Source organism: Alosa alosa, chromosome 16 (assembly GCF_017589495.1).
Source record: "Alosa alosa isolate M-15738 ecotype Scorff River chromosome 16, AALO_Geno_1.1, whole genome shotgun sequence".
Taxonomy (NCBI): Eukaryota; Metazoa; Chordata; class Actinopteri; order Clupeiformes; family Clupeidae; genus Alosa; species Alosa alosa.
In genome coordinates this window covers 31,566,667-31,594,541 of record NC_063204.1, presented here as the reverse complement: position 1 = coordinate 31,594,541, position 27,875 = coordinate 31,566,667, and the positions used below count along the sequence as shown (strand labels likewise).

Below are 27,875 nucleotides of genomic sequence, written 5' to 3'. Positions count from 1 at the left end.
AAAAGTAACAAGTTACTAGTTACTTCTTTAAAATGTACTTACTTTTCTTGTTAGTCATTTTGGAAAGTAACTTTGTTACTCGTTACTTTACTTTTGAGTTAGTCTCTAACCAGGGTGCAACATTCAAATTGTGTCATTGTCAAAGTGTCATTACTGAATAAAACAGACAATAGACCCGAGTACAGTGTAAAATCTTATTTGTACTATTGACCACCAGAGGCGGACAGAGTACACAGCTTCATTACTTGAGTAAAAGTACAGATACCCTTTGCTAAATTTTACTCAAGTACAAGTAAAAGTTTTTCAAAGTTTTCAGGAAGCACGCGAGAAACACACAAAGAAGACGTGCATTTCCTCCATAACGCGGAAGCGATGCGGGCCATAGTTTTGCACAAATGGAAGCAGAAATACACCAAATGTTAAAAAAAAATTCACGTGTGATGAAGTCTTGGGTCTGTTATTCACCTATTCTGATTCTGAAGGAGAATATCTGCCTTTTGGAGAATATGATAGATCCTCTATTGAATGGACGTGGTATAGACAGCAGGGGTTGTAAAAATAGGGCTCTGAAGAACTTCAAAGTCACCCGCAATATGAACTGATTTGACCAGGCTACTTTATTGTATAGTAGCATAGGGTTTGTGATTATAGTAATAGTTTACTATTTACTATTGTTGGTTTACATGTGACTGTTTTCCTGTTCATTTGTTATGTGGGTGAAATAACAAAAAAGAAAGTAAAACTGCTCAAATATGTTCAACATCTAGTATTTACTGAAATGTGCATAATTCACGGTGGTTACCATCCAGTGACATCATAATATGCAAATTAGATGAGTAAATTTACCCCCTTCCTAAACTTTTGTTCATACTCAATGATTTTCACATTTACAGTAGGACTTTATCTCTGACCACTTGCAAGCCATGGCCATTTGAAATTAATTTTTTTTAAACCCTAAGCCAATAGGCCTAGTTTCATGCCTAACAATAGCCGGGGTTTAGCGTAGCAGTCACTTGCTACCGAAGCTGCAGGGGGAGCTGTCTAGTGAAAAATGCGAGCCCAAATCCGGCAAAAACCCAGAAACAGCGAAAGAATAACCAGACCTGTAGTGCTTTTTAAAATGGATTCAATTCATTTTTTTCTCATACAATACATACATTTTGTATAATCCTATATATATATATATATATATATATATGTATATAGGATTATATAAAAATTGGGTTCTATGGAACTATTTATTTGTTTCTGATTGGCCGAGAGACTTTCCATGAGTTTCCATGACTCAGACTTTGCACAGCTAATAATAAATCACTCCGCGATACAATGCGAAGATTCTATAGCGCTTTGACACGAGCGATAACCGTTAAATTACAAAATTCTCATAATTTAACACATCGAGTAGCCTTGACATAGAAAAAGATGGAGATCGATTTAAATAAAATGTCGGATGACGAGGAGGAACATACAATCAAGCGGTAGGAGAGCGCATCTTCATCCAGGTGCGTCTCCATCAGCGCAGACGAACTGGACTGCATTGAAAAGGGCCGGCACGAAATGAACACCGTTATACACAGATACACAAATCACAGCCTGCGGGCCACAGCTATTCAGAAGCTGTCCGACGCGGCCAGGAAGATCATGGCAGTGAGTGGGCACAGGTAAGCGCAGCGCATCTATAGGCTAAATCATCAAATATTTTTTGTAGCATTGTTTTTTGTAAGCATACTGTCTCTCTTTTTTGTTACATAGGTCGGAGAGCTCCCTTGCAAGCTACTGGCGACCCTCGCTGGACAGCAGGAAGTGCTGGAGCCATATATTAGAAGACCACGAGCAAACAGCAAAGATGCCCAGGACACCCGATCAGACGCGCACAGGCCTATGCCCCACAACCTCTGATGGATCGTATAAACATATAAACATTTTGTCGAGTGTTGGGGTATTGTGTACAGATTGATGAGGGAAAAAAATAATTGAATCCATTTTAAGATGAGTCTGAAACAAAAGAAAATGTGGAAAACTTAAAAGGGTCTGAAAACTTTCCGGTTGCACTGTATGTGTCAATATTTATTTCTATACAAACCAAGACAGCGGATTCCTAAAGAAACACAAGCACCCACCCCATAAGGGTATCTAAATTATCTCTGTACCAAAAATGACATTGAACAGTGACTTGAAGAGCTGTAAACAGTGTTGTAAGGCTGCATGTACAAAATCGCTTGGAGCTCCAGTGGAATTTCGTGATGAGAATTCTCGGTCTAACCGTTAATGTGCGGAGTGAGTGGGTGGAAATAGGGTACCCACCAGCCCAGCACCAACAGGGTCGCCACCAAGGGCACAACATAAACTCTGGCCACCCCTGGCTATGTGGCCGACGGATGCAAAATGTGTCACACACATTATTCTCTGTTGAATTGCTCACAGAGTACTTATCACACATAAAATACACAGATATCACGTGAAAGAGCAGAACCAGCGCTTCGTCTATGTCCACACCCATTACTCTCAGTGTTATATCTCACAAACACCTTGATCAAAACATAGCAAACCATATATCAAAATAAACAGCAGACCTTACCGAACACAAGGATATTTATCCTCTGTACAGTAAGCGGATCCTGAGTAATCCGGTTACAGCAAAAATTCTACATGTTATCCAACTTTGGGCTGAAATTTTAATTCTATAACAGCCCAAAATAATGAACTTGCTTTCCGAATCAAAGAATCAAAAGTTGGTCATGGCATGCACAGATTAACTGTGCTTTTTAATAGATATTTCTACCAGCATGCTTCAGGTGACATGGATGCAGACACAAAGTATTTTTCACTAATATACTTCCCCAGATATGGGTAGCCTAGACTGTCTTGAAAATGATATAGCCTAAGAGCTCTTTTCCAAAGCTATAAATCCATTTTTGTAAACATTAATAAGTCATGTTATTTAATTGTGTTTTTCAGGTAAACATCTTTGATTTTGAATTTTCTAACGAAAGGGGCGGAATTTTTTACGATACCATACTTAGCTTTACCGATCGAGGATCACAAGTTTTATCACAACAATCACGCAATTAACTTAAAGGTGCACTATGAGTTCCTGCATGGTTTCAGCACGATTTCACTTTTGTCTCAAATCCTAGGCATCTCTTCTTGATCTGCTAGCTGCCTGCAGTGTTGTGCCTGAACGCGTTCACTGAACGAAAGTTCATGAACTCGTTCATATTTTGGGCGAACGCGAACTGAACGTACTGTATTACTGCCTGGCAGTGCCTGATGAACGTTACTGTGAACTCGTTCATTCTGGTGACTGTGAACGCCACGTTCTCAGTTTAACGTCTTTCAATAGGGTGCCAGATTTCTATAGAGCCTTCCAGGCGAAAACCAGGCTAAAACACACCGTAAACAGGCCTTTTAATATGGCAGCATGTAGGCCACCATTTCTCAAACTATGGGCTGTGGTCCTCAACGTGGACAATGCTGGTCTGCGGAGTGAAATTATTCCTGGGGCATCGTCTGATAATTTGCTGCGCAATTGATCAAGGAACCGCAGACAGAAAAAGAAAACAAACTTTTCTGCAATTAGTAGGAAATACTTGTTAATTTGGTGTCATCAAACATAGAGGCATACAATGAAGTCGGTGATCAGTGATTATCTGATCCACCATTTACCATTCACAAAAGCTGGTATTGTATTCATTTGAATGCCTGAATCCTTACATTCAGGCATTCAAATGAAATGTAATTAAATAGCATATAAATATTCTACCAGTGTATGATGCTTGCATGAAGGAAACATCCCAAAACAATGGCACCCATATAATTGTAGTTGTTTTGAGAAGTATTTCTTATGCACGCATCATGCAACCATGCAAAAACAAGGAAATTATTGTAGGCCTAATTATATTTTACATTGCAGTACTCTGATGTGCATGTTTTCACAAACTGTTTTGAAGTGCATATAGCAATATAGTATAATAATAATAATATTAATTGTGATATCTTTATGATAATTTGATGGGGGTGGGAGGAGGGGGTGGGTTCATGTAGGTGGGTCCTATGACCCCAAAGTAGACCTATGCCTTGACTGGACCCATGGTTCGAATTACGGGGGGTATTGGGGGGGTCCGTACCCCCTAGATGAGACTTGGACCCTCCCAAAAGGGATGAAAATAATAGTTTGTGAGGTACTGAAAAAAATTAATACAATTTAATGTTATCCAATAATGCATGTAATTAAATGCAGTATTACCATCACATACCAACAATTCAGGATATAATCTAATGAAATACGATTTTCAAACCCTCGCCCCCATTGGGCTATACCATTTCTCTGGTGCGTTCAGACTGTGTTATTTGCTATGATATAATACTGACGAATTAAAACAAATGTTCAGTGTAGGCTGCAAACCCCTGATATGGGTTAACAAGCGGTGGCCAGCTGACCATACATTTGTCTAATATTTCACTGTCTTTGTAACATAGTGATAGCCAACCTTAGAAAAACATTGAGTAGCAAGATCGCTATGGTTTAACCGGAGGTCTCCCTTCCACTCAGCGGCCACGACCATCGCTGCTGCTTAGCTTAAAAATCAGGCCTACAATCACATGCCATAGGAGGAGTTCCATAGATATACTGACACAGGGAGAGGCGATTTATTATGTTGTACAATTTCATTCTTAATGTCTTAACAAGAGGGAATCTGCATTATTATTCAGGGAATTTCGCATGTAGGTGGTTCTCAAACCTTTAAGCAAATGCCCATAATTGCAACTTTACCTGCAGTTTGTTTGAAACGCTACGTAAAATGTCTTTCCTCGTTGCCATTATTAGAGATCAGCCTTTCTTAAAAACGTATTGCTGCAAAAACGTTTTTTGATATACTGTAACACCAGGCGCACAATGCACTAGGCTACATTATATGAAATGCCTAGGCTAAACAACGGTGAAGATATTTTTTTTTCAACCGGGAACAAGTCATTTTTTTATTTGCTTGATGTTTGGTAGGCTTAGGCTATCCAAGAAAAACTAATCAAATGAACCAAAGGCAGGCCATTAGGCTAGGTGAACTTGGCTATTTAACGGGAGACTTTCTGTGGCCCATCTGTAAACAATTCTGGTTCTTATATTTAAGTAGTATGTTTGCCATTTCCGTGCTATTGGTCTATGCATTTCCAAGTTTGCATTGCACTGCTATACCAAAACATATTTTTTGACTGTGGCGCGCAATTTTACGCACAGGGCGCACCTTGAAACAGTGTTTACCCAAATTCAACCCTTCCCATAACGTGTAAGGTATATTGTGCTTTCTAGTATGATTACAGTAGTTTCTTTTAACTTGTCGGCCAGCCAGCCATGGTCATATGACCTATATTTCGAAGGAAAGTTGACTGTGAACCACAAGTGTGAAATCATGTGTGTAAGCCTATATAAAATGGAGAGTGACGTCACCACTCGAAATAGCTGTACCCCCCGAAGCTCACGGTATAATTCGAACACTGACTGGACCTCAGGTCAAAGAAGTTTGAGAAAGGCTGATGTAGACGACAAAGCAGCAAGGAGGTGTCGTATGATAATTTAAACAAGTTTTATGACAAGGTCGGTGAGGATGGGAAAAATCGTACATTTCTGTGCAAACTTTGCCCGCCGGCTTTCAAAAAGAAAATTCGCACTTCAGTCACATCCACAGCAAACCTGAAAAGAACTGAACTGAAGCACCCGGCTAGCCTTTTAAGGTATGTGCAAGCCAATAAAAAATCAAAAGACAGTGAAGACAGATCCTCAACCCAAATTAACTGCGTTCTATATGGGCTGTGGCAATAATTAAAAAAAATATATATAGCTCGCAGCAACATATGAAAAAAAATGAACTATGAACTAGTTCATTTTTGGAAAGTGTGAACTCAGTTCAAAATTATGAACTATGAACTGAACTAGTTCATTTTAAAATTTGTGAACTGAACTTTGAACTAGTTCACGTAGAAAGTGAACTTTCCCAACACTGGCTGCCTGACCCCTGAATACAAATTGTGAAGCTTTTTTTGATATGTTATAATTTGACGAAATGGCGAAATTATTAATTTTAATACTGTTCCACATAAACAATAAATGTGTCATAATTTACCATGCATGGCTTGAAATGTTTTAAATTTCACAGGTCATTGAATACCATGTTAATGATAATATTCACATGCCCATAATGCATGTTTGGCATAGCGTCACCAACTGGCAACAGAAAGAATGACAATTACACTGATGTCACATGATCAATTTTAACATACTCCTCCTAGACGGTTTGTCAGATTCATGTGAAATTTGGCAAATATTATGCCAAGATGTCGCTGATGTTAAATTGTGAAGGGATTTTTGATAAGTTATATATTTGATATGATTTTAATATCTCACCACATAAACAGGAAATGTGTTATAAATCACAGTGCATTGAATGAATGGTCTGAAACTTCTCAGGCTAATAGATATCATGATATCCCATACATTGACTAATCTGTGGCGGGGCGCCACGAAATAAAAATCGGCCGCCACAGATGAATATTCTATGTTTAATTTAATTTAATTTAAATATAAGGTCAAATCCTTGCATTGCCATTGAGCTGCGCTTTTTACGCACACAGCCTTTCCTTGCCCCGCCCCGCTCTCTCTCGTAGCCCGCTGCCACTCCTCTGCATGTGCATTTAACAAAATATTCACGATTGTTGAAGGATTGTTGTTGCCACATAGAAGCATTGCATAGAAGACGTCTGGCTAAATTGCTATTAAATCCGCTTAGAATCGTGACCATGCTGCACAAATTTGTTCAAAACTGCTGCATTGAAGTGAACTCTGCTTAGGTCTTATCACAACATAGTAGGCTACATTGAAGAGACTAAACTAAGTTAAGTTATGAAATCAAGCAGTATCTCAAAGCTAACGTTAGAATACTGTTTGGATGTCGAATTTAGAATGCTTAGCCTACTTACAGCTGCTTGTCAATTTCGTTGAAGGGCTCATTTTATTGACTCTGACACTGAATGTTTGCAAAATCCAGATGTAAATGGAAAAGTGTTTTCCAAAATTCAAAAGTGCTTGTCCCAAGGAGAAGTACGAACCTTTATTTTAACTATGTAGAAAACGTTATGAATTGCATCCACACATCAGCAGCCTTTCAACTGTGTTACAATTGCAAGGGTTCCCTCAAACGTCTTAAAAAGTGACAGGCACTCAATTAGACCTATACACTACCAAGACGATCTTAATACACCCCCCCCGCCCTTGTCAAAGTCAGCTACCGCCACAAATTGAATCCAATTCTGTGGGAAACACTGTATGATGGTATCCAGACACCCAATGGGCCTGCCTGACATAGCACCACCACCTGGCCAAGCAGGAAAGGTGCCAGAAATGGACAATGCCTTAAGTGATTGCTCTGAAAGTTTACAAAGAAATTTAATATCATTATTGTGATGATATTTACATGTGTAATTTCCTGGAAAGACGTTGACTGTGGCTGACACCCTCTCGCGTAGTCCACTTCAGTGTCCGGAAAATGAGAGTGACTCTCACACCGATGTGGCTTGTTACATAGCAGCCATTGTGGACAACATGCCTGCAACTCCAAGAAGGCTAGAGGCCATTAAAACAGCTACAGAGGCTGATCCCAATCTACAGCTGGTGTTGCAGTACTGACTGAGTCAAGACTGGGTGGCCAGAGTACATAGGTAATGTACCAGTAGCAATAAGAGAGTACTATCCAATAAAAACCGAACTGTCTGAATTCAATGGCATTGTCACCAGAGGGAGCCGAATGGTGATACCAGACGTGTTGAGACCAGACACTCTGGAGCGCATTCATGATGGACATCAAGGTCTGACCAAGTGTAGGGAGCGCGCCCATACGGCTGTATGGTGGCCTGGCATCTCATCCGAAATCAAGCAGAAAGTCCTGTCCTTTGTGTGAGTATAACAAACACACTTATCTAGTTGTGTCAGATAACTTCTCGCGGTTCCTTGAAATACTCCACATGTCAACAACCACTGCTTCACAAGTTATCCTAAAGCTGAAGGCAGTGTTTGCAAGATTTGGCTGTCTGGATGAGGTTGTGTCCGACAACGGACCTCAATTCTCATGTCAGGAGTTTAAAGACTTTGCTGTGAAATATGACTTTGTGCACATTACCTCGAGTCCACACAATCCCCAAGGGAATGGACACGCAGAGCGTGGAGTTCAGATTGCAAAAAGAATTTTGAAACAGAAAGACCCTCTGCTTGCCCTCATGTGCTATACTGTAGGTCAACACCTTGCGCCACCACAGGCGTGAGCCCAGCAGAGCTCCTTATGGGCTGTAAGATCAAAACAACTCTTCCTACACTGGAAGCAAATCTGCAGCCACGATGGCCTGATCTAGAAGTCATCAAAAATAAGGACGCCAGTGAGAAACAGAAACAAGCATTCTACTTCAATCAGCGCCATGGTGCAAGACCCCTACCCTAGTGCAGACACCTGCTATCGTCACAGGAGAAAGCACCACACCACGTTCCTACGTCATTGAAACACCCCAGGGGGACAGATTGAGACGCAACCGCTGTCATCTGCAACGTGTTCCTGTGACAACCGCAATCCCTTGCATTTCTTATGACCATCAGCAAGGGGATGCCACACATCAGCCTGACCCTACAGTCTCTGCTGACACCGTCTTGCCGACGCCCAGTGTCGCATCAACAGACAAGCAGACTGGACCACTGCATACCCGGTCTGGCAGACTGAGTAAACCTGCTGAAAGAATGAATTTGTGGGAAAAAAAATATGTGCTGTACATATGTTTGTGTATGTTTAAGGTAAAACTGGCTATTTTGTTTAAGAGATGGGCCATATACTGTGGGGTGGGGAAAAGAGAGAAAGTTTATAACATAATGGGTTATGTGATGCGATAATACCCACAGAGATTAATGTTCAAGGTGTTTAAAAGGTTAATACTAAGTGTTAAATGCAGAATACTTTGAACGTTCAATAGTGCTGAAGCAATGTGTGTTTTGTTTGTTTGGCTAGAGAAAAAAAAATCCTGAAAAGGGGAGATGTCATATAAGGTGAATAGTGAAATACAGCTCTAATCCCTTTAATGCAGGGATGTCAAAGTCAAATACATTAGAGGGCCAAAAAAACAAATTTGCTACAAGTCGAGGGCCGGACTGGTTCAATGTTTATTTAAACATATTTAAATGACTGCACGTAACCTATTGAACCAAGACGTGTACTGTATTTTATTTAATGATTAAATGAATAATGACTGTGACTGAAGTGCGGGCAAAGTTTGCACAAATGTACGATTTTTCCCATCCTCACTGACCTTGTCATAAAACTTGTTTAAATGATCATATGATGCCTCCTTGCTGCTTTGTCGTCTACATCAGCCTTTCTCAAACTTCTTTGACCTGAGACCCAGTCAAGGCATACTTTGGGGTCATAGGGCCTTCCTACATGGACCCACCCCCTCCTCCCACCCCCCATTAAATTATCATAATGATATCACAATTATTATTATTTTTTTATTATACGGCTCTTCACAATGCAAGTAGAATGCTCCATTGACTTGAATGGGATTTCCGAAAAATCTAGCGGTCATTATTTCTTGGGAAAGGACCTCTGAAAACAAAAATGACCGCTGTCAATGGCAACAGAGTTTGCGCTTGGAACTTCATTCAAAAGTGAAAGCAGACGGTTGATCAGCTGTGTTCTAAAGAATGTTTGATTCAAGTCCAGCGTGTGTTGCGAACTATTTGTTTCTCAGCAAAAGCCACGACAAAACGGTAACAAATAAGTGTAAAGAGACATATCATGGAGTTTATTTTTTTCGTTTTGGCAAGTAGCCAGATAATAAAAGCGGGATAATGTATAGAGCGCGCCGGTCATCATGGGAAAATAAGTCCTTCAGGGCGAAACAAGACCCCTCGGCTGGCGTCGGGGTCGGTTAAGCCCTGTCGGGACTTATTTTCCCAATAATGACCGGCGTTCTATACATTATCCCTTACATACTATATTGCTATACATGCACTTCAAAACAGTCAATGTTTAAAGTGCTAAGATTGTTCACAAAAGTTTGTGAAAACATGCACATCAGAGTACTGCTTTACTAATGTAAAATATAATTAGGCCTACAATAGTTTCATTGTTTTTGCATTGTTGCATGATGCTTGTATGAGAAATACTTCTCAAAACAACAGCAGTTATATGGGTGCCGTTGTTTTGGGATGTTTCCCTCATGTAAGCATCATACACTGATAGAATATTTATATGCTATTTAATTACATTTAATTTGAATGCCTGAATGTAAGGATTCAGGAGACACAATACCAGCTTGTGTGAATGGTAAATGGCGGATCAGATCATGCGTAAATCACTGATCTGGAGATCTTTAACTATCTTTAACTAAGACTAATTAATAGCTTTTGGCTGACTTTAATACTTAATGCCAAACAGTGTTTTATATAGTCTGTGCTCTGTTTTTTTATGGAAGTTGCATAAATCCACGTCGTTCTATTAAAGCCTTCCAATAGGTTGAAGCTTAGCTTTGCTACCAACGTGCACACGCATGCATTGAATCAACCAGTGGTCCCCAAACTTTTTCTTCTGAGGGCCAGCTCACTATGCCTGGCACTAAGAGAGGGCCAGAGACTCGGAGTATATCAGGAACCATAAATAGCTTAGTGCTGTGAACAACAACAATCTACCTTAGTTGAATATTCCATTACATTTAATCATAGGCTACTGCAATTTAATACCATTGTTAGCTGTGTTTATATTGCCATCATGCCATGTAAAATGTAGCTCAAATGAAATGAAATGAAATTAATACTAATAAAAAGACTTTAGCATTCCCAAAAGTATTAGCAGGGAGTCCCAAAAGTATATCTTATTTAAAATGAACTCTGAACTCTGTGTCTTTGCATACACAGCTCAAGTTGTGAACAAGCAATATCCTACAAATAATTTAAAGTTCTCAAACTATGAGAATTTTATGAAGTGCTGGCAAAAACATCTGGAATGACCACCATTCTAACTTTCACTCACCTGAACTTTGTGATTTGTGAATTTGGATGAACATTTGACCGAGTGAATAAAAAATAGAAATAGTTATCCCAGGAAGTCCCAGAAATATGACTTGAATAGAAGTTAGTTAGTTATTAACAATGAATTGATAAACTTTTAGAATACTTTGAGCACTGATGCAGTCAGCATAGGCCTCTTACATTGTTTGCAGGTAGGCCTACATTTCATTCCGTTTTCGATGGTAAACAGCGCCAAGACAATTACCAGTGGACAAAAAGAGTATTACACGAGTATTACACGATGTCGTACTCCCCTGCGGGCCAGATGCTATATACCACGGACATGTTTTAGGGGGCCACCCAAAATGAGGTGGCGGGCCGTAGTTTGGGGACCACTGGAATAAACGCTCATACCACGACTTAATTCTATGCCTCTATGTTTGATGACACCAAATTAACAAGTATTTCCTACTAATTGCAGAAATGTTTGTTTTCTTTTTCTGTCCATGCCCCTTGACCAATTCGCAGCAAATTATCAGACGATGGCCGGGAATAATTTCACTCTGCAGACTATTGTCCACATTGCGGACCGCGGCCCATAGTTTGACAAATGGTGACCTGCATGCTGCCATATTAAGGCCTTTTTACGGTGTGTTTTAGCCGGGTTTTCGCGTGGAAGGCTCTGTAGAAATCTGGCACCCTATTCAGTTAAACTGAAAGAGCGTGCCGTTCACAGACACCAGAATGAACGAGTTCACAGTAACGTTCATCAGGCAGTAGTAGCCTAATACGGTACGTTCAGTTCACGTTCGCTCAAAATACATATGAACGAGTGACTTTCGTTCAATGAACGCGTTCAGGCACAACACTGGGGAGGGGGGTAGCTGAAAGTTGACATCTGCCCTGACTGAATACTGATGAATAATGAAGCCGAGGCCCACTTGCGGCGCCGCAGTGAGTTTGTGGGCTACCGTTGCATTGTGGGGAATGGAGTATTGATGCGCAAAACAGCAGCCGGCGGCTGTGGCCTGCGGGCCGGTTCTAATAATAATCAAATATCATCCCGGGGGCCGTAGATGGGCCTTGACATATCTGCTTTAATGGTTATGTGGCATGTAGTGCGCATGTGTATCAATGCGCGAGGGGCCTTATATTAGTTGAACGTTGCTAGAGTGAAGTTAAGCTACCACTTACCTGTCTGTACTACTGGTTCTATAAAGGTACAAAATAATAATCTTCTAAGAATTCTAAGACTGCATGGACATTGAATTCTTTACAGTTCTTGGATTTGGTGTTTCTAGAAAAGGGAGTTCAAACCCTCAATCACAAACAAGGACGCAAAGTTTGGTCGTTTGAACTACTGCCCCTGTTAATTAATATTACTACGCTAGGTCGAAGTACTCCCAAGTGCTATTGCGCCACACATTGTAGTTCTCCTGTTTATTCGCTTGGAAAATCGCCACGTTTCATGTTGTGTGACCTTACACATTTTTATCAACTACTCGTGCAACTGTTTTTAAGTAGGGAAAACGTGGATGTTTTTGAGTACTGCTATCTTCCTCCCTCTATGGCTACGTCTGAGCCCGCTAGCATAGCAACATGCTTACACATTCGCGCTGCGCACCAGAGCGTTTGACACGGGAGAGGTATGGCTCAACTCGTGAAAGTTAAGGTAAGAACATATATTGCTACTGACATTGAGTGGCGTGTTCCTTTAACCCTCTAACCGCCCATGTCGCAATATTGCGACAAGCGTCATTACTAAATAAAACAGACGATAGACGCGAGTACAGTGTAAAATCTCATTTGTACTTTTGACCACTAGTTAGCAGACACCCAGAGCTTCGATTCAAGCTCAACCTTTTTTTTCAAAGTTTTCAGGAAGCTTGCGAAAACACCATAGACAGTAAAAGAAAGGAAAACACGCGAGAAACACACGAAGAAGACGTGCATTTCCTCCATAACGCGGAAGCGATGCGGCTTAGTTTTGCACAAATTGAAGCAGAAATACACCAAATGTTGAAAAAAAAATTCACGTGTGATGAAGTCTTGGGTCTGTTATTCACCTATTCTGATTCTGAGGAGAATATCTGCCTTTTGGAGAATATGATCGATCGTCTATTGACTGATAGTCACGGAGCGTCTGTGAATGGAGGTGCGTCTTTTTCGACTGTGTCCACTAAGCATACCATGCTTATTTCGACCCTCTGCCCAACATAGCTGGAGGTGCCAGTGACAGTAGTGATGATAGTGTCCATAATGGACGTGGTATAGACAGCAGGGGTTGTAAAAATAGGGCTCTGAAGAACTTCAGTCACCCGCGATATGGAACTGATTTGACCAGGCTACTTTATTGTATAGTAGCATAGGGTTTGTGATTATAGTAATAGTTTACTATTGTTGGTTTACATGTGACTGTTTTCCTGTTCATTTGTTATGTCGGTGAAATCACAAAAAAAGAAAGTAAAACTGCTCAAATATGTTCAACATCTAGTATTTACTGAAATGTGCATAATTCACGGTGGTTGCCATCCAGTGACGTCATAATATGCAAATTAGATGAGTAAATTTACCCCCTTCATAAACTTCTGGTCATACTCAATGATTTTCACATTTACAGTAGGACTTTATCTCTGACCACTTGCAAGCCATGGCCTTTTGAAATTTTGATGTAAAAATCCAATTTATATTTTTTAAACCCTGGCGGCTAAAGGGTTAATCACTCGGTTTAAATTAGAAAAATTACGACATGGGCCGTGACAGAAAATTTCTAGGGGGTGGGGTATTACATGTTGCCACTCTTTCCACCAATGATATGTATCGCTGCATCATCAACAACATTGTTGGAACTACAGTGTTCAAACGTCGGAGGTAGCGAATTGCGACACAGGTACGATGCTTTCTGGAAACAGGTGTAACAATGTCGTTGTTTGGTTGCAAGTTGCGTTGTACCACGATCCCCTGGTCCGTAGCAGGTTAACATTCAGTGTTGCAAAAAAGTCGGAAAACGAAGACCCAAAAGACGGTTCTGTCAACCTGCTCTCATGTTCTCACCACTTGTAACCTACAACTTCAAAAATAGAAGTCGAAACTTTTTTTCCGACAGTGTCATCAAGCATTGATTTACCTATTCACTAGTTCTGAAGAATTTAAGAATTAAAATTATACTAAAACTATAACTTAAAATGTTTTAACTTGACATGTGTGGTGTGTGGTTCTAGGAATCTTGCTACTTGCAATTGATTTCAAACCATGACCATTGTTGTTTAAATTTATGCTTTCATTAGTCTCCATTTTATGTAGGCAAGTAGGCTATCTAATTTTTTTCTCTCAATGTTCAATTTAATGACTTTCGATGAAATTTCTGTAGATGGCGCTTGTAAATCGATCCTCTAGTATTGCCTTCATTTTACAACATATATCCTCTTTTTGTCAATCTACTGTTTTGGTCTAGTTTTCTACCTCGTGCACGAGCAGACATGAAGCCTCGCTTGAATAAACGAGATGCAGCTAACTTGAGGTAATGGAACGGCTTCAGCCCCAAGTGAAAGTCTACGCTAGTTGAAGCCAGGCTATTTCAGTTAAGTGCCGCCTTCATAGCGAGGTTGATGGAATAACCTTCTGTAGATCCTAGCAGACAGCTAGCGGTTGGTTAGGTGATGTTTACAGTAAGTGACAAAATGTTTTAGCCTAAAAAACGCATGGCATTGCTTAGAGCACCTTAAGTTGTCATGTCGATTACAGAAGGGTTTGGTAGCCACAATCTGGTAGTTAAAATCAGATGTTTTAAGCTCTATGGCTGTAACATGAAGTTACATAAGAAGCCAAGTGGGGGTGAGTAAAGGGTTATCTGTAACCATGGATACCTCAGTCCAACAAGCTACATGCCACAGTCCTGATTAATTTTTGCTTTAGCATTTTGGTAGCAACATCTTCATTTGTACAAGACAACAGTTTCAATAGATAGCCATTACAACTTTCATTAACATGTGTGTATACCATAGTCAATAATAATACTAATACAATGTCCCACTCACTCATTGATGGCCCCAGGGAGACAGTCTTTCTCTCCTCCTTGAAAGAACTAAAATTTACACCAGTGTAGTAGATAACAGAGCAGGTTACAGTAAGCTGTACAGTTCTCTGTTCCAAGCTTTTGTTCTTAATCCCAAGGGTCAAGTAGAAATGTTGTCCCAGCTGCACAGAAGGTGCCATCAACTCAATATCCACATCAGTTTCCTGATGGAGCGAACGGTCTCTTGCACAACCGAAGCTTGTTGCTCGTTCCATGACAGCTACATCAGATGGCGATCCTGTGTGTTGAGGTAAAAGGGAAAGAATCACTTTTTTGTTAATCACAGAGGTGCTTTTTCTCATTAGTGTGTTCTGTATGTGGTAATTCCAATTTCATATAGATATGTTAGATGAACATTATAGACTAGGTAACAGTGACTACAGATTATTAGGGCCCGAGCACCGACCCGGCCTCGCGCACCGAGAGGTGCGAAGCCCTATTGTTTTTGTAAGGATTATTAGGGCCCTAGCACCGAAGGGCGCAAGGCCCTATTGTTTTTGTAAGGATTATTATTATTAGGGCCCGAGCACCGAAGGGCGCAAGGCCCAATTGTTTTTTGTAAGGATTATTATTATTATACTAACTTTGTCTCAGAGCGTTTTCCTTTTTTGAGGTGGTTAAGATGGGTGAAAAGTCTTGAAATTTGGCACACACATCAGGTGTCACGCAAAGCACTTAGGTACAAGAGCTTGGCCCCGGGCGTGGCCCAGGGACTCAGTAGTGCCCCCTTAGGTGATTGAGGCAGTGGTTGGCACATACTTTCAGCTAGACGCATCAAATTTGGTAGGTGTGTGTATCTCCCCAAGATGAACAACTTTCGTATGTACAATGCATTAGCCACGCCCAACCGGAAGTGAGGTATTTGGGATTTTGTGCGGACTAAAATGTAATGAATTGTGATGCCAAAAGATGTGCTTCCCATTGGTAAAAACGCATGAAATATGGCACACACATCAAGAGGTACCGTGAATACACAGGGAATAAGCCTTGGTACTGGGCTTGGCCCAGGAACTCCATAGCCCCCATATGTCACTGTGACTTGTGGTTGGCATATAGTTTTAGATACACACACCAAATTTGGTGGGTGTGTGTAACTCCCAAAAACAATCAACTTTTGTATTAATATGCCATTAGCCACGCCCACAGGAAGTGAGGTAATTGGGATTTTGTGCGTTGTGTACATGACCAATTTTAACATACTCCTCCTAGACTGTTGATCCGATTCATGTGAAAGTCGGTATACATGATGCCAATATGCTTCTGATTCTAACTTGTGAAGCTTTTTTTGATATGTTGTAATTTGACGAAATGGCGAAACTATGAATTTTAATACCTTTACACATAAACAATAAATGTGTCTTTATTCACCATGCATGGCTTGAAATGTTTTAAATTTCACAGGTTATTGAATACCATGTTAATGACAATATTCACAAGCTCATAATCCATATTTGGCATAGCGCCACCCATTGGCAACAAAAACAATGACAAGAACACTGATGTCACATGATAGATTTGAATGTACTCCTCCTAGACGGTTTGTCAGATTCATGTGAAATTTGCCAAATATGATGGCAAGATGACGCTGATTGCGAAGGGATTTTTGATATGTTGTAATATTTTATGATTTTAATATCTTGCACATAAACAGGAAATGTGTCACAAAGTCAAAGTGCATTGAATGAACAGTCTGAAACTTCTCAGGTTCATAGTAATTATGATTATGAGAATAATCAGAAACCCTATTGGCCTGCCTGGCATAGCGCCACCACCTGGCCAAACAGGAAATGTGTCAGAATGGGCAATGCCTTAACTGATTTATTTGAAACCTATAAGTATACAATATTGGAAATCATTGTTATGATGTGCACATATGTCATTCAGATGGCTAGCATAGCGCCACCATCTGGCCAAGCATGAAATGTGCCAGACATGTTCTATGCTTTGAATGAATGGTCTGAAACTTAACAGGTTAATATATATTATGATTATGATGATATCCATACACCTAATGGGCCTGCCTGGCATAGCGCCACCACCTGGCCAAGCGAGAAATGTGCCAGAAATGGGCAATGCCTTAACTGTTTGATCTCAGACTTTATAAAATATTGGATATCAATATTCTGATGATATTAATTAACATGTGTAATTCCCATGCCTAGCATAGCGCCACCATCTGGATAAGCAGGAAGTGTGTCAGAAATGTTCTCTGCTTTGAATGAATGGTCTGAAACTTCTCAGGTTAATAAATATTATGATTATGATGACATCCAGCCACCCAATGGGCCTGCCTGGCATAGCGCCCCCACCTGGCCAAGCAAGAAAATGTGCCAGAAAATAACATGCAACAACAGATAGTGCACGCATCAAATATGTACATTTGAAAAATGCACCGCGTTAGCGCTTTGTGGGATTCCGAAATGTCACGGGTTGCGGACCGGAGGTGCTCGGGCCCGCCATTGCCGCTTGCGGCTATATTTGATGTTGTTTTTCCAAGTCTACAGTTTTTTTCTTGACACTACACAGACCCATTTATCATTCAAATATCATTCAAAGACTAAACCAGGAAAATACAAAAATAGTGGAAGGCAAGTGGAACCCCTTGTTTGCAAAAGAAAATGGGTTGCAAAGACAGCTGATAAATGCACGATGTCCACTCACTGAATTAAGCTTGTCAATGATTTCAATTTTGTCGCTGTTTTTTTTTTTTTTTAAAACATAGTCCAGTAGTCCAACTTCATTTCAATTTCGAAAGAAATACTGGACTTTTTTTTTTTTTTAAGAACGGCGACGAAATTGTGAATTTCCAGAGCATGTTACATCACACTCGGCAATCGACTCCTACGGACTTTCCCCTAAAGATGGCAGCTGCAGCAGCAACATTTCCGGAAAGGTACTGGCTTGATGAAATTCATTCTGGACTCTCTATCCGACCACATAAAGACCTCGGGATACTTCGGTTTGGCTTTAGGGACCCTTTACTCACTACCACGTAAGTGTAATGTTGTTTGGAACTGTAGAAGAGGTATAAAAATAGCGCTTTGTAGCAGCGAAATGACATGCCCGGGTCACTTCCAGGCTAACGAGTTTTGACTAAAAACGGTAAAATCGAACTTTCTCAAAACACATCCGAATTACATGATTTTGATGTCAACTCAACGTATGTACTCCTAATCATCCGGAAATTGATCTAAAGTGCATTTTACTCCAGATAATTCCTTTAAAGACGACGAGTGGGTGCGTTCAAAGTCGCAAACATAGGCGAACGTTCACGATAGATTTGAAACATATTTCAGTTTGCCTTCAGTTTTCCATGAATGTCTGGGAACAATGGCAAATGGATTGTATTGAGGATGTAGTTTTCCGTACGTAACATAGGAACATGCAGGGGCTAGACAGCGGTTAACGTTGAGATGGAATGTTAATAAATTTGTTCAAATTTAACAGTGCAAAGGAAACGAGTTTGCCACGAATGTTCGCCTCTGTTCAAGCAATCTGAACACACCTCGGTCAATGGTTATCAGTATTGGGGAGTAACAGAATACATGTACCGGTGTTACATAGCAACTGGCACCCATGTTAACTGGCTGCGTTGATGACGTTTCACGAGTGATGACGTTTCTTTGACAGATGTGGCCGCTTGCAGATTTGTCACTTTCTGATGGAAACTGGAGACAAACAAATACAAATATGCATGACATATTTAAATGTCAAAATTGTCTGTAGTACGCTACATACACTGGACCAAAAAAATAAATACCCAAATAATAACTCCACGTGGGTATCGAAACTGCTTCCTAAATGAAACCTCCTACATGATAACCATTCATCTACGTACTTGCGCCACGAACCAGCTGATAAGTCATAGTGAAATTTACTTGACTTAGTCTATACAATTAGAAGAAGTCAGCTGATGATTGTAGCAAGTTAACACGGCTGATGGTGTTGTCTTGCTACAGCTTTGCCCAAGCCAGTAGGTCTTCAAAGTATCATGGTTAAGTTTTCAAACATTTCACTGACTGCTGGTCAGGCTCTCTGTGGCCACCTAGTATCTGTAGCCTAAATTGAGGAAGCGTTGCTGGTCTAAAAATAAATAAATAATAATTAAAAAAAAACGTGTGATGGGGAGGATTAAACCCGTCAACTGCGTGAAAAGGCAATGTATAGGCACTTACCTGTCGCGCCACAGGAGAAGCACGAGCATGTGAATTGGGAAATAAAGTATCAAAAAAACATCAAACCCATGTTTACATGTCAGCAACATTAACGTTAATAGCCTATAAGCCTAAAAGTTTTGACTCTCCCTGTGCGCAAAGTTTGTGTAAAATATGGACACGTTATAGACTTCTCCTGCCCATTGCAGTGTGCGTTTCAATGCCTGTGTTTCATGAACTGAATTCTTAAAAGAATAGGCTGGACAAAAGGATACACAATTAGGCAACACATTTTTATTTGATTTCTTTGCTGACGTTCATGTGGCTCTACAGACACTTGAGGTAGGGGCGGCCACAGCCTAACCTCAGTGAAACGTTTGTAAAACTTAACCATGATACTTTGAAGGCCTACTAAATGGCTTGGGCAATGGTAGCATGATAACATGGTAGCCAGATAACATGAACAGCTATGTTAACTTGTTACTATTATAATAACGTTAGCTGACTTCTTTTAATCATACAACTGAAATCAATTTCTGTGAGTGCCGTCAGCTGGTTCGTAGTGCAAGTGGATGGACGCTATTACCAAGAAAACAGGTCAATTTATTTGTGGTTTGATACCCATGTGGAGGTAATTTATGCTATTTAGGTGTTTGTTTTTTGGGTGGCATATTCATGGTCCAATGCATGTAGTACGACATACAATTTTGACTTTTAAACATGTCATGCATATTTGTGTGCGTCTCTAGTATATCAGAAAGTGACAAATCTGCAAGCGGCCACATCTGTCAAAGACTCGTCATCAATCATGAAGCGTCATCAATGCAGCCAGTTAACATGGGAGCCAGTTGCCATGTAACACCGGCATTACGTATTCAGAATACAAATTATGAGTAACTGTATTCTGTTACAGTTACAATTTAAATAGTTGGTATTTAGAATACAGTTACATTGTTGAAATCAATGGATTACATGATGATACTTCTCTGTTTCATAAGTTTATTCACTCTCTAAATAAATTAAGGCAACTCCATTTCCCAGAAACTCCTGAAAGCAATCTATGATGAAATTGTTTCCATGTTTAACTTGAAATTGTTTCCATGTTGCACTAGCCTCATATTACACCCATCAAAACGCAGCCAGCGCACATTATGGACGCGCCATCGGAGACCCTGAAATGACTGTTTGCACAGCAAATTAGGAGTAAGTAAGTGGAGGTAACTCCTGTTCCTCACTGATCGTGGTTCCTGATGTCTGTACAAAGGATATTTTCACAAGTATTAATAGCTCAGGCTACTTCGGCCAATCGGTTACACAGTTTGCTAATCAATAAACAAAGCCTAGTTCATGTGTTGATTTAGACCCATGGTTCGAATTACGGGGGGTATGTGTGTGTGGGGGGTCCGTACCCCCTAGATGAGACTTGGACCCTCCCAAAAGGGATGAAAATAATAGTTTGGGGGTACTGAAAAAAATTAATACAATTTAATGTTATCCAATAATGCATGTAATTAAATGCAGTATTACCATCACATACCAACAATTCAGGATATAATCTGTAATGAAAAATACGATTTTCAAACCCTCACCCCCATTGGGCTATACCATTTCACTGGTACGTTCAGACTGTGTTATTTGCTATGATATAATACTGACGAATTAAAACAAATGTACAGTGTAGGCTATACAAACGCCTAATATGGGTTAACAAGCGGTGGCCAGCTGACCATACATTTGTCTAATATTTCACTGCCTTTGTAACATAGTGATAACCAACCTTAGAAAAACATTGAGTAGCTAGATCGCTATGGTTTAACCGGAGGTCTCCATTCCACTCAGCTGCCACGACCATCGCTGCTGCTTAACTTAAAAATCAGGCCTACAATCACATGCATGCCATAGGAGTTGTTCCATAGATATACTGACACGGGGAGAGGTTTAATGAGGCGATTTATTATATTGTGCAATTTCATTCTTAATATCTTAACAAGAGGGAATCTGCATTATTATTCAGGGAATTTCGCATGTAGATGGTTCTCAACCTTTAAGCAAATGCCCATAATTGCAACTTTACCTGCAGTTTGTTTGAAACGCTACGTGAAATGTCTTTCCTCGTTGCCATTATTAGAGATCAGCCTTTCTTAAAAACGTATTGCTGCACAAACGTTTTTTGATATAACACCAGGCGCACAATGCACTAGGCTACATTATATGAAATGCCTATAGCAGACATGTCAAAGTCAAGGCCCGCGGGCCGGATCAATGAATTATCTACGGCCCCCGGGATGATATTTGATTGGTATTAGAACCGGCCCGCAGGCCACAGCCACCGGCTGCTGTTTTGCACGCACCAATACTCTATTTCCCACCATGCAACGGTAGCTCACGAACTCACTGCGCGCCGCAAGTGGGCCTCGGTTTCATTATTCATCAGTATTCAGTCAGGGCAGATGTCAACTTTCAGTTACCCCTCTCCCCAGTGTTGTGCCTGAACACGTTTATTGAACGAAAGTTCATGAACTCGTTGATATTTTGAGCGAGCGTGAACTGAACTTACTGTATTAGCCTACTACTGCCTGATGAACGTTACTGTGAACTCGTTCATTCTGGTGTCTGTGAACGGCACGCTCTTTCATTTTAACTTCGTTGAATAGGGTGTCAGATTTCTACAGAGCCTTCCACGCGAAAACCCGGCTAAAACACACCGTAAAAAGGCCTTAATATGGCAGCATGCAGGTCACCATTTGTCAAACTATGGGCCGCGGTCCGCAATGTGGACAATGGTCTGCAGAGTGAAATTATCCCCAGGCCATCGTCTGATAATTTGCTGCGCAATTGATCAAGGAGCCGCGGACAGAAAAAGAAAACAAACATTTCTGCAATTAGTAGGAAATACTTGTTTGCTGTCATCAAACATAGAGGCATAGAATTAAGTCGTGGTATGGGCGTTTATTCAATGCATGCGTGTGCACGTTGGTAGCAAAGCTAAGCTTCAACCTATTGGAAGGCTATTTAATTATGAAACGACATTTAATAGAACGACGTGGATTTATGCAACTTCCATAAAAAACAGAGCACAGACTATATAAAACACTGCTTGGCATTGCCTGTTTGGCAAGTATTAAAGTCAGCCAAAAGCTATTAATCAGTCTTAGTTATCCAGCTCCAGATCAGTGTTTTACGCATGATCTGATCGGCCATTTACCATTCACAAAAGCTGGTATTGTGTCTCCTGAATCCTTACATTCAGGCATTCAAATGAAATGTAATTAGCATATAAATATTCTATCAGTGTATGATGCTTGCATGAGAGAAACATCCCAAAACAACGGCGCCCATATAACTGCTGTTGTTTTTTGAGAAGTATTCTCATGCAAGCATCATCTAACAAATGCAAAAAACAATGAAACTATTGTAGGCCTAATTATATTTTACATTAGTAAAGCAGTACTCTGATGTGCATGTTTTCACAAACTTTTGTGAACAATCTTAGCACTTTAAACATTGACTGTTTTGAAGTGCATGTATAGCAATATAGTATAAAAATAATAATAATTGTGATATCATTATGATAATTTGATGGGGGGGTGGGAGGAGGGGGTGGGTTTATGTAGGTGGGCCCTATGACCCCAAAGTATGCCTTGACTGGGCCTCAGGTCAAAGAAGTTTGAGAAAGGCTGATGTAGATGACAAAGCAGCAAGGAGGCATCGTATGATCATTTAAACAAGTTTTATGACAAGGTCGGTGAGGATGGGAAAAATCGTACATTTCTGTGCAAACTTTGCCCGCACTTCAGTCACAGTCATTATTAATTTAATCATTAAATAAAATACAGTACACGTCTTGGTTCAATAGGTTACGTGCAGTCATTTAAATATGTTTTAATAAACATTGAACCATTCCGGCCCTCGGCTTGTAGAACATTTGTTTTTTTGGCCCTCTAATGTATTTGACTTTGACATCCCTGGCCTATAGGCTAAACAACGGTGAAGATATTTTTTTTCCAACCGTGAACAAGTCATTTTTGTATTTGTTTGATGTTTGGTAGGCTTAGGCTATCCAAGAAAAACGAATCAAATGAACCAAAGGCAGGCCATTAGGCTAGGTGAATTTAACGGGAGACTTTCTGTGGCCCATCTGTAAACAATTCTGGTTCTTATATTTAAGTAGTATGTTTGCCATTTCCGTGCTATTGGTCTATGCATTTCCAGGTTTGCATTGCACTGCTATACCAAAACATATTTTTTGACTGTGGCGCGCAATTTTACGCACAGGGCGCACCTTGAAACAGTGTTTACCCAAATTCAACCCCTTCCAATAACGTGTAAGGTATAGTGTACTTTCTAGTATGATTACAGTAGTTTCTTTTAACTTGTTGGCCAGCCAGCCACAGTCATATGACCTATATTTTGAAGGAAAGTTGACTGTGAACCACAAGTGTGAAATCATGTGTGTAAGCCTATACAAAATGGAGAGTGACGTCACCAGTCGAAATAGCTGTACCCCCCCGAAGCTCACGGTATAATTCGAACACTGTTTAGACCTACAATAAAACCCATCTCTAAAATAGCTTCATGGCTTATTTTTTTTCTAATTAGATCTACATTTAGTGCTATTTTCACCCCTGTGCATTTACTCTGGCATATTGATCACACAATGTAATAAACAAAATAAAAAAATGTGCAACATGTTGTTGTTGTTACGTCACAGGGTGTGAATAGCTCAGCTGTGTAATAGACACTCTGAATAAGGTATGCAGTTTGCATCAATGTATAGAAGTGGATACTATTCGTACCCTTGTGTATATAGTAATGTATGCTATTTACACCCTGGTGCGTGAACTAGCTAATTGTTGCAATCAAAACTTCCGTTTGAGAACCGATTTCTTGTTTAAATTGCGCGCCTTCTCTCCAGAGACGTTGGTACACGTGCGCACTCACTCTGCCAAAACACATCATGCAGGAATCAAACCCCGGGCTCCCACGTACTTAACCATGTCTGTGACCACTGCACTATCTGCTTCCATAATTAGAGGTGTGTTTGCAGGTAAACTTATGGTTTATAGGCCTGAGCGTCATATTCACGAAATTTCTGTTAACTAACAAACTGATGGTTGTATGTGTTCACAGAACGAAGATTATGAAAATAAAAAACAACTTTTCAATCTAAAACTTAATTTGAACATATATTAGTGCCGAAACCTTTCAGAATTCTTTCTGCTGACAAAAAATATGCTGACAAAAAATAAATATGTGTATTGTGCACGTGAGCAACGTCTTTTTGTCACAGGGTGTGAATAGCTCAGCTGTGTGGCCAAGGCTATTCATACCAGGGGTGTAAATAGACACTCCGATAATGTAATTCATTGTAGAAAGACAACAATTGTGGAAAAAAATCCATTTGCCATTGTTCGCAGACATTCATGGGAAACTGAAGGCAAACTGAAACATGTTTCTAATCGATCGCGAACGTTCGCCTATGTTTGCGACTTTGAACACACCCACTTGTCGTCTTTACGCCTCGGTTGCTAGGTAACCAAACTATATACAAAGCTGGCATAATATATTTAGACTGCAGACAAACTGACTGTTTTATGCGTTCACTGAACAAAGATTATGGAAATTAAAGGAAAATTCTGGTATTTAGCACTTTGAGTCCCTTTTCTGGTTTGTTTTGGATGAACTAGAGTGGTGGACACCGAAAGTTTGACGATTGGTCCTGTCTCAACTTTTCTGACTCGTTTTGAATCGCCTTTACTGCTTCAGAGTGGCTGCCTACAGGCATGCACAAACATGTCCTTAAAACAACCCTTAACGTTCGTTTTCAAAACTGTGCAACTCACCGAGTGGTTAGTGGTGCCCACAATTGTTGATTATTAAAATCAAATATATCGGCGCAATGTATGATTTCCAGCCGTCTTATTTGCTATTGTGGAACTATTTTTTCAGATACCTCACAACCGCGTATAAACTTCCGCTCAATATTTGAGCCTAAAGCATAGACAGTAATCTAGCGAAAAGACTACAACCAAATGTAAACAGCCCCCGTTTCCGTTTCCAGTGGCGCAGTAATATCAACGTCCAATGAGTCTTCCAACAGAAATCAATGGGATTTTACAAAATGCCAAATAAAACACGACAGAAACTGTATTTTGCTACGCCACTTGTTTTGGAATATCAACGAACACCACTAACCACTCAGTGAGTTGCACAGTTTTGAAAACAAACGTTAAGGGTTGTTTTAGGACATTTGTGCATGCCTGTAGGCAGCCACTCTGAAGTAGTCAAAGAATTTCCCTTTAAACACCACTTTTCCATCAGAAACATATTTGTAAAAAGCAGAACTGGTATGATATAGAACATTATCGGAATATAGAATCAACATGAAGAATTTCACCAAAGCTAGACACAGGAATGTAGCTCAGCAAGTAGCAGATCACTGTGCAATGCAGGAGACCTGGGTTTAATTCCAGCTCACTGCACCAATTTTGAAGGTGCATTTCTCACAGCTTAACCAAGCTAGATAGATAGATATATAGAGATAGAAGGTTGGGCTTGTGGAACTACAGGGTACATGGTACTTGCTTTAGATTGGGGGGCTGCAAAATGCATAGGTGTAGCCACGGACGGGCCTAGGCCCGCCCACTTGTCAGTCTTTCCTGTCCAATTTAAGGGCTTTTCTTCGCAAGTTCACCATCTAAAAAAGTAGGAGCATCTCGCTGCAGCCTGCGGGAAGGCGGGGCTTGAGGTCAAGCCCAGCCCACATCCAAGTCAGCCATGTTTTTTTGTATTACGTCACGCAGTTTAAAATTGCTGGCGGCGAGAGGGAGGCAGTCAGCAGAGAGAGAGCCAGGACTCGCAACGAGACTGAGCGAGCTACTACATTCTACAAACCAGCAACTTATGGCTCCCACACACAGCTGCGTTCCGTCAACGCATTCCAGTGGGTGTTCCCGACGGTAGCTATGCAAATGACAGACAGTCTGGGAAATGTTTAAGCAGGGCAGCCACTTACAACAATTAGACAGACATAGAGGAGTATACAGACACTGTAACCTCTTACATCACAGTGCATTGATGATGTGACCCACACAAAAGACATCATCACTCGGGCTAACTGGAAGCCATGGCTGACAGGGGATGTCCTCAGGCTGCTGAGGGCCAGAGACAAAGCCTACAGAGCTGGGGATGAAGCTGGCATGAGAACAGCGAGAGCCAACCTGTCCCGTGGCATCAAGGAAGCAAAAAAGGAATACACTCACAAGATAACCACCCACTTCAAAGACAGCAGGAACGCACAAAGCCTATGGCAGGGCATTCAGGCCATCACGGACTACAAGCCCGCGCCACAGAGCTGTGAGAGCAATATCCCTCTGCTCAACAATCTGAACCGTTTCTTTGCTCGCTTTGAAGCACAAAACAGCACTTGCCCACAGAAGACCCCTCCCCTCCACACACGAGCAGCCCCTGTGCCTCTCTGCCGACAGCGTGAAGAGGACACTTGCTGCTATCAACACCCGTAAGGCAGCAGGCCCAGACAACATCCCAGGTCGGGCGCTGAAGGACTGCGCTGAGGAGCTTAAGGATGTCTTCACAGATATCTTTAACACTTCCCTGAAGCAAGCCATCGTCCCATCATGTTTCAAAGCTGCCACCATCATACCTGTGCTGAAGAAAAACTGCTCCATCCTGCTTCAATGACTACCGCCCGTGGCACTGACACCCATCATCATGAAGTGCTTTGAGCGGCTTGTCATGTCACACATCAAATCCATTCTCCCCCACCCTGGACCCCTTCCAGTTTGCATACCGAGCCAAACGGTCCACAGAGGATGCAATCTGCTCTGCCCTCCACCCAGCCCTCACCCACCTGGAAAAAGAGACTCATATGTGAGATTGCTGTTTATAGACTTCAGTTCTGCATTCAACACCATAATACCACAACAACTCATCTGCAAACTTGACAAACTGGGACTCAGTACCTACCTCTGCAACTGGCTACTGGACTTCCTCTGTCAGAGGCCTCAAGTAGTAATGTGTTGGCAACAATATCTCAAGCAGCATCACACTGAGCACAGGGGCCCCCAAGGCCAGCGTGCTCAGTCCGCTGCTCTTCACCCTGCTGACGCATGACTGCACTGCAACCTACAGCAACAACCACATAGTGAAATTTGCTGACGACATTACAGCTCTGGTGGGTCTCATCACCAAGGGCTTACGAGACTCAATACAGGTTGGAGGTCGACCTTCTGACCACGTGGTGCAGGGACAACAACCTCCTGCTGAACGTCAGCAAGACCAAGGAGATTGTTGTTGACTTCCGTAGAGGTCACACCCAACACCTGCCACTGACCATCGACGGTGCTGTGGTGGAGAGAGTGAGCAGCACCAAATTCCTGGGGGTGCACATCAGTGAAGACCTCTCCTGGACCACCAACACTGCATCACTGGCGAAGAAAGCTCAGCGCTGCCTCTACTTCCTGCGGAAACTCAGGCGAGCAAGTGCTCCACCAGCCATCATGACCACATTCTACCGAGGCACCATTGAGAGCATCCTCTCCAGCTGTATCGCTGTGTGGGACGGAAGCTGCACTGAATACAACAGGAAAGC

At 41.1% G+C, this 27,875-nt stretch overlaps 1 protein-coding gene across 2 annotated transcripts in view; it reads right to left on the bottom strand.

Annotated features, from left to right (window-relative positions):
• The window catches only part of LOC125309375 (coagulation factor XIII A chain-like), a 99,425-nt gene that overhangs the window by 10,781 nt on the left and 60,769 nt on the right, over positions 1 to 27,875 (bottom strand). For both annotated transcript variants that reach the window (XM_048266242.1, XM_048266243.1), the window contains one exon: positions 15,073 to 15,348. In XM_048266242.1, the coding sequence (XP_048122199.1) occupies positions 15,073 to 15,348 (276 nt within the window). The remainder of the gene's footprint in view (positions 1 to 15,072; positions 15,349 to 27,875) is intronic.